The sequence below is a fragment of the Mobula birostris genome, chromosome 11 (assembly GCF_030028105.1).
Source record: "Mobula birostris isolate sMobBir1 chromosome 11, sMobBir1.hap1, whole genome shotgun sequence".
NCBI lineage: Eukaryota > Metazoa > Chordata > Chondrichthyes > Myliobatiformes > Myliobatidae > Mobula > Mobula birostris.
The window spans coordinates 30,090,083-30,104,541 of NC_092380.1; the positions used below are offsets into that span (position 1 = coordinate 30,090,083).

General features: G+C 41.1%; 1 protein-coding gene across 3 annotated transcripts in view; it reads right to left on the bottom strand.

Moving 5' to 3' along the window:
- dlgap5 (discs, large (Drosophila) homolog-associated protein 5) overlaps positions 1-14,459 on the bottom strand; it is a 67,237-nt gene that overhangs the window by 33,417 nt on the left and 19,361 nt on the right. For all 3 annotated transcript variants that reach the window (XM_072273071.1, XM_072273070.1, XM_072273072.1), the window contains exons 2-6: positions 14,075-14,283; positions 9,680-9,784; positions 6,855-6,984; positions 3,584-3,658; positions 1,792-1,862 (exon numbers count right to left, since the gene is read on the bottom strand). In XM_072273071.1, the coding sequence (XP_072129172.1) occupies positions 1,792-1,862; positions 3,584-3,658; positions 6,855-6,984; positions 9,680-9,784; positions 14,075-14,283 (590 nt within the window). The remainder of the gene's footprint in view (positions 1-1,791; positions 1,863-3,583; positions 3,659-6,854; positions 6,985-9,679; positions 9,785-14,074; positions 14,284-14,459) is intronic.

Sequence of the window (14,459 nt, forward strand, 5' to 3'; positions counted from 1 at the left end):
GCTAGTTTAAATATAAACTTCTGCAAGCAGTAGAAGGTAATAGCAACATTTTTAGTCTTCTGGTGTCCAAAATTCTCCCTTCTGGAAGTGTGTAGGTATATTAAAACAAACTTCATGCAAACTTAATTTGATTAATTATTCTAGAAGCCTCCACTCCCCTTACCTCAGTCTCTATACTGCAGTGCAAGCACTTTAAACCACTATAATGCATTTGCATCATAAACAGTATACTGTACACAACTTTAATATTTTAATATAATTCTTTACTCTTTAGAATTGAATGTTGTCTTTGTTGCATGCTGCACCCTGCCCAACACACCACAGAAAATGCCCAATCCATGTAAATGTATGTGGCAAATAAAGTTGATCCATGAACGGACAACATTATTCAATTTTAAAGCTGAATAGTCAGAAAGCAAATTTAGTCACATGTAAACAGAATAAAATTGACAAGATTATACAGTTCCAATTCAGTTATTTGCAAGTCCAGCAAATTCCATAAAGTTCTTGCTTGTCCAGCATAAAAGCTAAACAAGCACCAACTGGACTGGATAATTTTGGAATCTTATCACATGAAGATAAAACTTTGACAGATTAATAATCTACAATTTATCAGCTTGACTGCAAATGAGGAAATACAATTTCAAGTACTGAGATCTTGAGTCCAATATTTTTCAGCCCCAACAATGATGCTTCCGTGGTTAAACAAGTCCAGGACCATGATCATGGAATTTAAATTCAGGTGATTAAGTGGAGCATACAAAATTTAAACAAAGATTCTGCAGATAATGGAAATCCAGAGGAGCACACAAAAAAAATGCTAGAGGAACTCAGCAGGACAGGTAGCGTCCGTGGAAGGGAATAAACAGTTGAAGTGTTTTGGCCCAAAAATGTCATCAGGACTGGCAAGGGGGCAGAAGTTAGTGTAAGAAGGTGGGGAGAGAGAGAGAAGGAGTACAAGCTGGCATCTGAGAGGTGAAACCAGGTGAAGGGGGGTGGGTGATGGGATAAAATTTGGGGGGGGGGGCAGAGGAGGGTTGATAGGTGGAGGTGGTTAGGGGCTGAAGGAATTGAATCAGAGAGAACAGTGAACTGTGGGAGGTAAACAGGAGGGGTAACTGAAGGAGGTAGTTCTCTAATTGCATACTTGTACAGTCCAGCTTAAATGCCAGATCCACAATAACGTGGCCAACGAATAGATAAGGATCAATGAATCTTACAAGGTTCTCCCAACAAAACCTCAAGGATCGGTGTCCAAACTGAAACTGTTGACTTACAAACAACCACACCTTACAGAGAACAAACCAGATCATCTCAAACCCTGTTGTGAAGGGTTACCATTACAACGCTTTGAAGTCATGGTGTCTGTAGAAGCATCAAATATGGGCAATGGTTAAACATGTCGAGTAACAGCATAACACAATACAGTCCCAGGTCAAAGGAGACCTGAACACAGTAACAGAACTGGGAAAGATCAGGTGGTTTCTGAGCAGGAAATAACTAGGACTGCAGCTCCTCAAAAAGAAAGTGCTTGACATTTCCTGCTACAAGAATTCTATGCAAGGGAAAGCATCAAGCAAAGCAGTTAGCCTGGATGCTTTCTTTAAAAAAGTAAGCCACAGACCAGCTCATTTCCCCAGTGGGAAGCCCATGGCCATACTTTTAAGGTTTGGCAAGCAAGATTGGAATTACAAACTGGGAAGTATTAACAAATCCAATTTAAAGTGTGATACAGGTTTAACAGATGCTTCAGCGAGTTTGGAAATGGAGAAAATGCAAGAACAAACTTACTGGTTTGCAGCTTGAAATTTCACTTGACTTGCCTGCGTTTTTTGTTTTGCTTGATATTGTGGGCTTGGTAGCTAAAAAATAAACAAACAAATAAATAAATAAATATTAAATTTTTGATCTAAGTCACAGCCAAGTACAAGTTGCCACTGAGGTCCAACTACTTATGTACAAGATGCCAGATTTAAAGACGTCAACCAGCTAGTCTGAAATTTTGCCAGAAAGCAAAGAATTTGAAAACTAGACAATTGGACAATGCTCAAAGTAACCTTCCACTTTATGACCCTGTCTTTTCAGAATACTGAAAGGGGTTTGAAGTAAGGAAGAGGAAAGCTATGCCAGCAATTTCCCCATCCAGCAAATGGATCTCCTTACCCAAGATTGCATTCAATCTGATAATACAGTGGATTCCAGTCAACTGGGCCATCAGTTGATCGGAGCAGCTACTTAGTTGGAGCACTATGCTGCTTAATTGGGACAGAAGACTGTTGTTGAACAGTTTCTAAGTAGCATTTGGCGCATGTACTTGTGCTACCACGCTACACTGTACTTGGAGCAAACAGTTTTGAAAATAACATCAATTGGTTGTGTTCAATAAACATTTATTTTTGTCACTGATAGTCAATGAGAAATGAGTTACTGCTCAGAACTGCTTTGCTCACTGTGGTTTCAAGCATTCAGGCTTGACGACAGAAATGGCTGGGAGTGAAAATGAAACAAATTTACTACTTCAAATTAACTTCGAAGAATTTGAAGGTATTGATAATCATCTTGAATGTTACAATGGAGGATAAAATTGTCAAAAGCACTGCATGAAGGCAGCCCATTATCTGCTCTAGGTGTCTGTTCTGTTCTTTTGACAGTAAAAGAACAAAACCAGAACAGCGTATACTGGATGAAATCCTCCATTGACAACTTAGGAACTAATAGTTTTAGTACTGTAGCACTATTGGCAGTGTTCATAATTTGTTATTCAGTTAAACAGTAGTTTGTCTTTCTTTAAAATATACATTTTTAACATTTCCATTAAATTTCAGCTAACAGGGCAGCCACTTAATTGCGCCATAACGTACTTGCCCTGATGCGTCCCAAGTAATTGGAATTTACCGTAATATGTAAGAGTACTGTCACATGGTAGGGTCCCAGTTGCCAAACAAGCAAAAATCTGGTATTTTATCACAAGGTTGTTCATAAATTTTGTTCCATACAGCTGCCATTTTGCCTACATTTCAACTGCAGGAGATTTTGTTGGCAACATCACAAAGTCAAGTGATTGTGCCAAACACTGCCCTCATCACTACATCTGTTACTGGAAAAAGCACTTTAATTTCTGACTCCAGTATATCATTCCCCTTGTCTGTAGTTCCACTGGGCTCTAGAGGATTTCCATGTTTGATCCTCCGCACCTTAACCCCAATCACATGTAGATTATTTCCGGAGTAAAATAGTCAAACCCAATGAGTAACAATTTTCAGTATAAAACTGGAGATGGACCTAAGTAGCTGTAGATTAATTTCAAGAACTCCCTTTCCTGCATTCATTGCCAATTATTGTTAGTCTATATTGGTCAGGCAGAGCATGCAGTGAGGGTAACAGGTTAATGTTTTATTGGTTGTGCGTCAGCTCCTTTTTATTGACAGCATTTCACTGTTGATAAAATGGCATCATGCACATGGAACAAGTAGATTTTACCCATCCCCAATTACAGGCAGTAAGAGCACATTTGTCTAGTTCAATTACTCAGTTAGCAGGTAAAATAGTTACCTGCCATGAACCGACCAAGCATGGAACATACCTGGAACAGGTGCAGGAACTTTTGGCTCCGGCCGCTTCCTCGACTGTAATTGTGTAGCAGCTGCAGTTTTGACATCTAGAGTTTTGGCAAGACAGTTATCGAAATTACAACGACTGAATACTGCAACTGCGGATTCAGAGCACTTGGAAGATAGTTTGAAAGACAGACCAGAAGTTACTATCTGCCAGGAATACACTTCTATTAAAATGAACAAAGGCTGGCATTAAAATTAATGATCACTGAAAGTAAACTGCACAATGGAATAACAGGATTTGAGTAGGCTAAAGGATACCAAGGCAAGAGCAAAAACTGAGATACTAATTTATGTGCACACTTTTAATCCAGTGAGCCATTTTGACTTCAATTTTAATTATTCATATAAATGGTTGAGTCTGTTTTATTAAAGGCAGTACATTATATACCTGACAACTTGACAGTTGAAACTAATTAAAATGTAAATCTAAAAATGTGCTTTTGTTGATGCAATCCATTTGAGGTGGTAATGCCAATTCAGAACAGGAAAGACTATGTTTTCATATTGTCCACCTCTGCCCTAGCAATGCTCAAAAGGTTTCTCAAAACCTGTCCCATTTTAAGAATAAGGGGTAGGCCATTTAGAACGGAGTTGAGGAAAAACTTTTTTACCCAGAGAGTTGTGGATCTGTGGAATGCTCTGCCTCAGAAGGCAGTGGAGGTCAATTCTCTGGATGCTTTCAAGAAAGAATTAGATAGAGCTCTTAAAGATAGTGGAGTCAAGGGATATGGGGAGAAGGCAGGAACGGGGTACTGATTGTGGATGGTCAGCCATGATCACAGTGAATGGTGGTGCTGGCTCGAAGGGCCAAGTGGCCTTCTCCTGCACCCATTGTCTATTTTGCCCTGGAGATAACTCCCAACATACACTTTCCCAAGTGCTGACAAACTTCTCCATTCCCTTTCTACCTACTGTAAATCTTAGAACCAGAGCAAAATAGCATGGGTGTTTCTATGCTCTTGCCCAGCTCAGCAAAAATTTTTCTAGCTATGGCTGCATAAGGGAACACTATACTTGGCAGTGGTTCCAAACATTGCACTTAATTACTGCAAAATTGGCCATTTTTTTTTTTTTCCCAAAAATACTTTATTCAGAAATATTACAAAATAAAAATAATTACATACAGGAAAAGAAAACCATTCGTTGACTGTGAGTCCTTATTCAATACAGTTATTAACAATAAAAATTTTGCATTGACTCTCTGTTCATTTACAAATGAAAGATGTTTACAGTAAATCATGCGTTTACTCTCAACCCTTGGTCAAGAGTTAAGACTTATTAACAATCAATAATTTCAACAATAAAGGCAGGCAATGGCTCTAATACTTTCCCAAATTAACAATTCCACCCACTCCTTGGGCACCATGTTGATTATCTGTCCACACAGCTGATGAGGGTAGGTCTCCTCCCCACCCAACCTCTCCCCCTCCTACGGGTGATGAACGTTAAACTGTGGTCCTTCCCCACCGGGCCTTCGCGGTGGCTGCACCAAGTTTGAGTGCATCCCTCAGAACGTACTCCTGCAGACGAGAGTGTGCCAGTCGGCAGCATTCAGTCACGGACATCTCCGTCAGCTGGCAGACCATCAAGTTTCGGGCCGACCAAAGAGCGTCTTTCACCGAGTTGATGATCTGTCAATTTTGTCTATTGGCATTTTAAACAGCAGCCAGGTGATGATATCACTAAAGGCCTGTCCAGCACAACTCCTTTATTATTACAGTGAAATCTTAAATATTTCTGACAGTTATCTTTCCAATGAATCCCCAATGACCTAGATTTATATACTCACTGGAATCTTACATTTGTTCAAATGCACTCAGCGGCTACTTTATGTACACCCACTCTTTAATGCAAATATCTAATCAGCCAATCATGTAGCAGTAACTCAATGCATAACAGCATGCAGAGATGTTCAGGTTTAGTAGTTTTCCAGACCAAACATCAAAATGGGGAAGAAATGAAATCCAAGTGACTTTGACTGGAAAGTCTGTTGGTGCCAGACCAGGTGGCTTGAGCATCTCAAACTGCTGATCTCTACATCAGGCTCTAGAGCTTACAGAGAATGACATTTTAAAAAAAAACACATCCATTGAGCACCAGTACAGTGGGCAAAAATGCTGCTAATGACAGAGGTCAGAGGAGAATAGCCAGACTGGTTCAAGCTGATAGGAAGGTGACAGTAATTCAAATAACTATGTGTTACAACAGTAGTATACAAAAGAGCATCTCTGAACACACAAAGTTGAAGTGTATTTTCTTCTACAAATGTATAAATTATACAACCTTGAGATTTGTTTGCTCAGACAGTCACATAGCAAAGAACCCAATTAAAAAAAAATTAGACCAACCCCAGTGCAAACAACAAAAAAAACAAATCATGCAAACAAAGAAACACACAAAATGCTGGAGGAACTCAGCAGGCCAGGCAGCATCTACGGAAAAAAACACAGTTGACGTTTTGGGCCAAAACCTCAACAGTACTTTTTCCCTATACATAGATGCTGCCTGGCCTGTTGAGTTCCTCCGGCATTGTGTTGCTCAGATTTCCAGCATCTGCAGGTTTTCTCTTGTTCATGCAAACAGAAGTGAGCCACAACATTCCAAACCAAATTGAGTCCTTAGATCCAAATTCCCGAAGTGGGCCCAAAGCCTCAGTATTCAGTTCATAGTAGTGGGGCAAGTTGCTGCAAAGTTCACAGACATGAAGCAGTCTCACCGCCTTAGTGTCGCAGAGAGAGGAGCCTCCAGACTATGGGCATGCATTGAAATCCGTGGATCTACTCTGCATTGTGTTAACAGTTCAGGCTGGTGGTGGTGTAATAGCACACACATCATGCCCCTTACTGAGCACCGTTTGAACACCACAGCCTACTTGAGTGTTGTTACTGACCATCTGCATCCCTTTATGGGGCAGTCTAATAGCTACTTCCAGCAGGATAACATGCAATGTCACAAAGCATACATCTCAAGCTGCAGCTGTGTGATGCTGTCTGTCAACATGGGCCAGAATCTCCAAGGAATGATTCCAGCACCTTGCTGAAACCATACTGTTCTGGAGGGCAAAAGGGCATCCTATCCAGTACTAGAAAGGTGTACCTAAAAGCCACTGAGTACATTTCTTATTGTAATTTTATAGTATTTTATTGCACTGACTGCAAAATTAAAAAATTTACAGCATGCAGTACGCCAGGAATATTAAACCCGATTCTGACTTACGTGAAGTCGTTATAAATTTACCTTCTTTCTCCCTTGCAGCTGGTACTTTTGTCCCAGCTTTTTGATTCACTCTTTGTTGCTGGGTCCTGGATCCCAAGGGCATTGTACAACTTGTCTTATTAATTGCCATATTGGCTTTGACAGTGCCACCCTGTGGAGAGAGTAAAGAACAAAACCAGTGGCATTCAGCACCTCAAGCCAACTCTTCCATACAGAATATGGCCGATGTACTGCCTCTTTACTGTAGACGATCCACATTCTGTACTATTCCTACATCCCTTCATTCTCTCATGACAAAACCCTTGGCTTAAATGAATTTAACGACCAAGGCTCAACTGGCAAGACAGTTTCAAAAAATACATTACTCACGGAGTAAAGAAATTTCACACTTCACTCCTGAACAATGCACTTGTAGTATAGGATAGTTAAACTATGAAATTCATTGCCATATTTGGCTGTCGTTGAGGATAATTAAAGCGGAAGGTGATGTGTACTTGATTAGTCAGGGCATTAAATGTTACAGGGAGAATGCAGGAGAGTAAGTCAGCTGTGATGGAATGGCAGAACACATTCAAAGGTCTGAATACCTAATTCTGCTCACCTTGTACGTAGACATTGATTCCTGGCTCTCAACTCTTTGCCATGAAGAACACCTTTCTTTATCCATCCTGCCACTAAACTCAAGAATTCTGACTTAGTCCAGTTAGTGCTTCAAGACAGTCTCTGGAACAGGTGTGACACATCTTCACGCTTCCTTAATTGCAAGTGTTAGTTTTAGAAAAGTAAACCAAAAGAGTACACAATATTCCAGGTGTAGTCTCAGCAAGGCCCTTCTGTACTCCTATATTTATATCCTCCAGCAACAAGGCCAAAATGCCAACAGCTCTTCCATTGCCAAACCTGCTAGCTTTCAGGTACGCATGACTATCACCACTTTGCATTAAACAGGCAAAGTGAATAACAAATATCCTTTCAAATTATACATCATATGCCATGCTCTTTGCTCACTATATTCCTTACAATTTTCTTTGTATCCTCCTTCCTGCTCAGTTATGTACAGTTTGAAAGATCAAATATGACAGATCCTCGGCCAAGTCATAAATGGAGTCTGAACTGCTGGGGGCCCCAAGTGCCAATCCCGGTCACATATAGCATGATAACCCAAGACCAACCAGTGTATTCCCATTAACTGTTAGTCTGTTAACCAATGCTCAAACTACAACAGTCCTTAATTCCATATACACTAACCTCATTGACCAACCCTGGGACCTCAAGTCTTCTAAATTCACCAGACCAACTGGATTCATCTGATCTATTCTACTAGTCACATCCTTAAAGATTTATTAGTCAAACAATACTTTCCTTGCGCACAAATAGCCAATGCTGCTTGGCCCTGTTGCTCATTGCAGGTTGTTTTTTTTAAAAAAAAACACATCCTTAATTGCACGATTCCAGCATTTTCCTCAAACTACTGCCATTATGTAGGGTGGAGCTTAGGATGATGGCACCTAATGGCAACTCCTTTGCTTGCATCTTCGGAAACAGCTCTATTTCTATCTTTAACATCTCTTCTTTTCAGAGTTCTTTTGCAGTCCCTGACCTGGAGTTACACGCCGACTTCAGTTCTTTGCAGAAATGGGATCCGCTCCCAGGGCCTCACAATTGGCCGCCTTTTTGATATGACAAAGACTCTGCATGGAAGACTAGCGCGCCTTCAAGGTGCCAGATCTCCGTGGCTCTGGAGGCGGGCGGATTCGAGGTCAGTGCTGCCACTTGATATGACGCAATGATAAATCAACAAGTTTTGTTATGTCTCCCCTCTCGCTATGCAATGGGAACACCTCTTTTTTCCCTTATTAGGGAGAGAGAGCGCCTGTGGTATATCGAATTACCGGGTGAACAAGTAGTCTTTATTGATGCTTTGTGGTACACATATGTGCTCGGCGAGGAGGGTGCAGATGCGTTTTTGCTGGTTGGGGAGGGCGGGGGTCTTCACATTGCTGCTCCTTACGTGTGGGAGGATGAGCTGGGGGGAATTTGGGGTTATAAGATTCAACTGTGATTCATTCTTTGGGACACTCCTGTTTTTGAGGATGCTTGTGAAGAAAAAGAATTTCAGGATGTACAGTATATTGTACACATTTCTGACATTAAATGTACCTATTAAACCCTACTGAAAACATTAGATTAACAGGTTAGTATTTCCTACTTTTCTTAAATAGTGTCACATTTACTATTTTCCAATCTACATAACTCAACATTCAAGGTTGCTTAATGTTATTTCTAATATACAAGTGTTAAGAATGAAAGAATTATTACTCTGGATTCAATGCAGCCTAAAAAAACCCACAATAAATATAAATACACAAAATAGCTTATATACAGAGACAGACTGTATGTCCATAAAGTGACACCCAGCACAGGTGTGTCTGTATACAAGGTGACTGACAGGAAATAATAAAGGAGTGGCGGTTGTGTGTAGAGAGATGGGTTAAATGGCGGAAGTGTTAAACAGTTTGATGGCTTGGGAAAAGTAACTGCTTTCAAGTCTAGTTGTTTTGGTGAGGTCACTACACAGCCTACTCCCTGATGAGAGTGGAACAAAATCCATGAGCCTCATTCCAGAGCTTACAAACTTCAGGGATGACAATCAATGCACTAATTTAGTTCCTCTCATCAGTTTTTCAGGTGGGATTTTGTGTCTGAAATTCTGTCTGAAAAGAGAAACACCCTAGTATTCCCCACCTTATATTTCCTTTACTAAAACCTTAATAACCAAACTGTAATTTATATTAGATTATCTGAACTAAGCATCCATTTCTGTAGGTAAATTTTAAAAAACTTACCTTGGGAGCTGTAGATCTGTGTGCCCCAGTTGGCTGAGTCATATGTAATCCCTGATTTTTAGACATTGACCTAGTTACTCTCAGCTCAGAAGACGACACTGCTGTCTGAAAACAAAACAGACGACAATTACAAAGTAAATAGCAACACCACTTCATTTAATCATTGTATGTACACAATGCTAATGAAAGGTAATTTATTCATTCCACTAAATTACCTTCAACAAAATACTTAAAACACATGCTCATTAATAGCCTATTTTTCAACAAATTTGCATGCAAATCTAGTCTTGTTATATTGAAAAGCAGTTTTAGAATTGCTAATGTAGAAGGGGCTGCAAAGATGCTGTAACATCAACAGCTGTTTCAGACAGAAACTATTGCAGCGGCCCCAATAAATGAATTAAATATACATTCAGGAACCATCAAATTAAATGCTAAACAGACTCAGTGAATCCCGTAATTACAAAAGAAGAGAGTTGGCAATTTTCACCCCTAGTGCTGCTAGCATCATAGCTTCCTGAAGTAAAAGCTGTCAAACACTGGAAGTTTTTGACCTCTATTTGCCTTACTCCACTTTTCAGAGTGACTGAGGAATAAAGGTCAAAGAGGAAGAGGAGCAAGCTTTATTGTTTACTGGACTGTTCACTTCCCTCTTCGTCCTTCAATAATAAAACAAAACATTAATTAACATTTAACTCATTTTGACATCAAACTACACCAATTTTAACCAAAATTTGATGGAATGCAACATCGCTGCACAATTTCTGACATTACTTGAAGCATGAAGCAGGTCAATGGGACTAAGCAGATAAATGTTTTGGCAGACTAGATGGGCCAAAGGGTCATCAAAGATTAGCAATGATCTTTTGAATATACTCAGAATTTAATGTTGCACAAAGACTAGTACCCACTACTCAATCTTGTTTCCAGCTTTTTAGAAACAGCTTCTTCCCCTCCACCATCAGATTTCTGAATGGACCAAGAACCCATGAGCACTTCCTCACTATTTTGCTTGCTTTTTGCACTAATTTTTAAAAACATATTTCTGTTGTAACTTTTAGAAATGTTTTGTGTTGCATTGTACTATGTAAAGCACCAAATTTCACAACAGATGTCAGTGCTAACAAACCAGATTCTGTTTCTTCAGAGGTCCAAGGTCAGCAACATCTAAAGGCTGAATTATACTTCTGCGTCAACACGTCACCATAAGGTCTGCGTCGCCGCAAACCCTACGTGGAACCCTACGTGAGAGCCTGCGTTGCTGCGACGCGCACCTCTCCCAAAATGTAACCGCGCGTCGCAACGCAAAACACAACAACTGTGATTGGTCCGTTTGGTAGCATCGCATGTCATCCTACGCTGCAATAGCTTCTCATTAGGCGACTGAAGGGCAGGGAAGGAACTCTGGCTGCAATGCTTTCCATAAAGCATTACAGACCTCCAAAATTATGGACACATTTCGCACGAAAAAAGACTCTCGCGTCTTGTTCACCCCGAGACTACTACGACCATGAAGTCTTGTGCGGGCAGGTGACTGCGCATGCGTGATGTGCGCGAATTGCCGAGCGACGCAGACACACCAACGCACAAGTATAAATGCTCACAACGCGCGTAGGCCACTTCCGTAGGTCACGGCGTCCAGTTAACGCAGAAGTTTAAACCAGGCTTTACAATGAATTTTATCTTTCAGTTTTGTGCATTTGTTTCATTACATCATTCTTACATTTACAACCGATACAGAATTAAAAAATTTCTACATCAGTTAGATTTGTGCTATGGCAATAAATCATTTCATACCTTTAGACAATGCTCAAACCCACATATCCTAATGGAATATACTGTTCATATTCTGCCAACTTGGTCCCATTATCCTACAGTCAGTTATACAGCACAGAAACCATTATAGTTTTACTACCTCTGTACGTGTCCAAATGTCTTCAACATTGTAACTGTACCTGTCTCTATCACTTTTAGCAGCTCATTCCACATACCCACCACTTGTGTGGAAAATTTTACCCCTCATCCCCTTTATACATTCCCCTCTCACCATAAATCTATGCCCTCTAGTTTTTGGACTTGCCGACCTGCAAAAAAAAACTGAACATTCACCTGATCTTATATGCCTCTACACTACAGGGGTTCCCAACCTGACCCCAGGTTGGGAACCCCTGCTCCAAGGTCACACCTCAGCCTCTGTTCTCTAGGAACAACAGTGGCAGCCTATCCAGTCTGCAGTCTTTCCTTATAACAAACTTTACAGTTCTGGTAACATGGCTGCGAGTCCATTCTGTCCATTTTAATGACACCCTTCCTAGAATATGGAAACCAGAACTACACACAACACCAGGAGTGGTCCCACCAACATGACTTCCCAGATCTTATACTCAGTGCTCTGATTGATAAATGCAAGTGCGTCAAACACCTTCACCACCACGGCCATCTGTGTTACTACTTTTAGGGAACTATGTAATTGTACCCTGGATCTCAGTTCTACAACACTTTCCAGGGCCCTGCAATGGTTTAACTTGCCAATATCCAATACTTGGCACTCGTTTGAAATAAAACTCCATATGCTATTCCTTGACATCTCTAGTTGATCTAGATCAGGGGTTCTTAACCTTTTTTTAATCCCATGGACCTCTACCAGTAATCAAGAGACCCGTTGACCCCAAGTTAGGAAGCCCTGATCTTGATGCTGATACAACCTTCAAGATCAACTCACCCAACTCATAAGATACGTAATAAACAGTGGACTGAGCACAGATGCTTGTGGCATACTGCTGGTCACAGAGGCAACCAATCTGAACAACTCTCCACTATTACCCGCCAATTTCTACCACTAAGCCGACCTTTTCTTCAGATGGCTAGCTCACTCTTGATCACTATTTGAATAGTCAGGAAATTTCTAGCCCATCTCATTACTTTCCTTTCAAACTTGTCGCTTCAATCTTTATCCAAGAGGATCATTAGGAGTGAAGTTTTTCCTTTGGAAAGCAGGAAAGACAATATCCATCAATGCTGCCAGCCCCATTTTTTTTCCTTACAGGAGGCATAAACTAATGGTGGGGCACATTGCTTAAATATATGGCCTAGACGCCAATGTACCCTGTGACGAGAATACACATAAATTACGATGTTTGCTGGCCTGGGCTAGCACCAGTGGCATCAGCAGTTGGTCTGCCACCTGTCCTCAGGGGAGGGAGAGATAAGGAACACAATGAAGCAGCATTTGGAGATGTTAATGAAGGAGCCATCAGTCTGGGTATTGTCAAGATCGGCTCCCCCTTTGAACCCTGAACTGTTTGAAGTGTGATGGACAGGCGATACCCCAGCAGGGGGATAAAAAGGGACAGGTTCGCTAAGGCAAGACACACACGACACCACGAAGTAACGAGACCCTGGAAGCGGTGCCCCCCCCCCCCGCAAGTCGGCGGGAGTCGTTTGGAAGGCTGGTTGCGGAACCAAGCCATAGACGCACAGGGTGGAAAGGTTCGATCAGCGGGAACCCGGTGTGTGTCCACCCTTGCTTGGGTGCCAGGTTCACTGCAGAGGATCGACCGCATCTGGAGGAGGGGTCACAGTCGGTGACCTCTGGTGACATCACAAAGGACTCGCTCAAAAGCTGCTTGTGAGCAATATCGCAGGTCTGTGTGTGGAAGCCATTTTGAATGATCATTCGTTCTTGTTCTCTCTCTCCTTCCCCCACATTGTCCATCGCCACGGCAACGATTACCGCGAACTGAAGGAAATTGGACTGAACTTTGCGTCACTTTGAAATCGGTCATTTACCCCTAGACAACGATAGAGCTTGATTGATCCTGTTATCTTAATTCTGTGCACATGTGTGTTTATCATTGCTGAACTGTTGCATTTATTATCCTTTTGATTACTGTGTTGCTCGTTTCTTTAATAAAACTTTCTTAGTTCTAGTAATCCAGACTCCAACTGAGTGATCCATTTCTGCTGGTTTGGCAATCCAGTTACGGGGTACGTAACAACCCATTAAGACTTCACTAGAAGTCCACATGTTCGGTCTCATGTGGAAGGCAATGATAACCAAACATCATTCAATCTAAATGCAAAGTTACAGTTCCCATTGTGATATATTGAATGCCCATCTCTGCAGTGTAATATTCTACTGCATGTTGCACAATTATCAATACTTTCACAATACCCAATTCTTTTCATCACTACCATGGCCACTTTTAGTTACACATTCTATCACTGGTGATTTTGCCTTTTAACAGTCACGTGGCCTTTCAGCCCACCCAATCCATTCTGACCATTGATCACCCATTTACACTAATCTGAATGTAACTTTCACCGTTCATCCACTAGTATACTACTATACTTTGTTTATATTTACAGAATTGCTCCGATGCATCAGCACTGTACCTTGGCTTTGGATTTGGGTAGCTGACCTCGTGCTGGTGGCGGCAGCAGATTTAAATCCCGAAATGGGATTGTATCTGGCCTGTAAATCCCAACTTTGAAGACAGGTTTGGGGTTGTTGCGTTCTTCTTTCATCTTTCGGAGTGACTTTTCCTCTTTGTAACGTTGTAGCATCACCAAGCGAGAACTTTGCTCCGAAGTCTTACATGGTTCTGAAAACACAAGGACAGTGAACAACATAAATTTCGAGTAAAAAAAAAGCCTGTTCCTAATATTGTACTGCAGGGGTCAAGACATTTTCCTCCCTGCTACAATCACATGACAGATGTAAAGGATGAGAGAAGAATAAGCCATTCAAGGACCTTTGAGAAACAGATTGAGATCATGT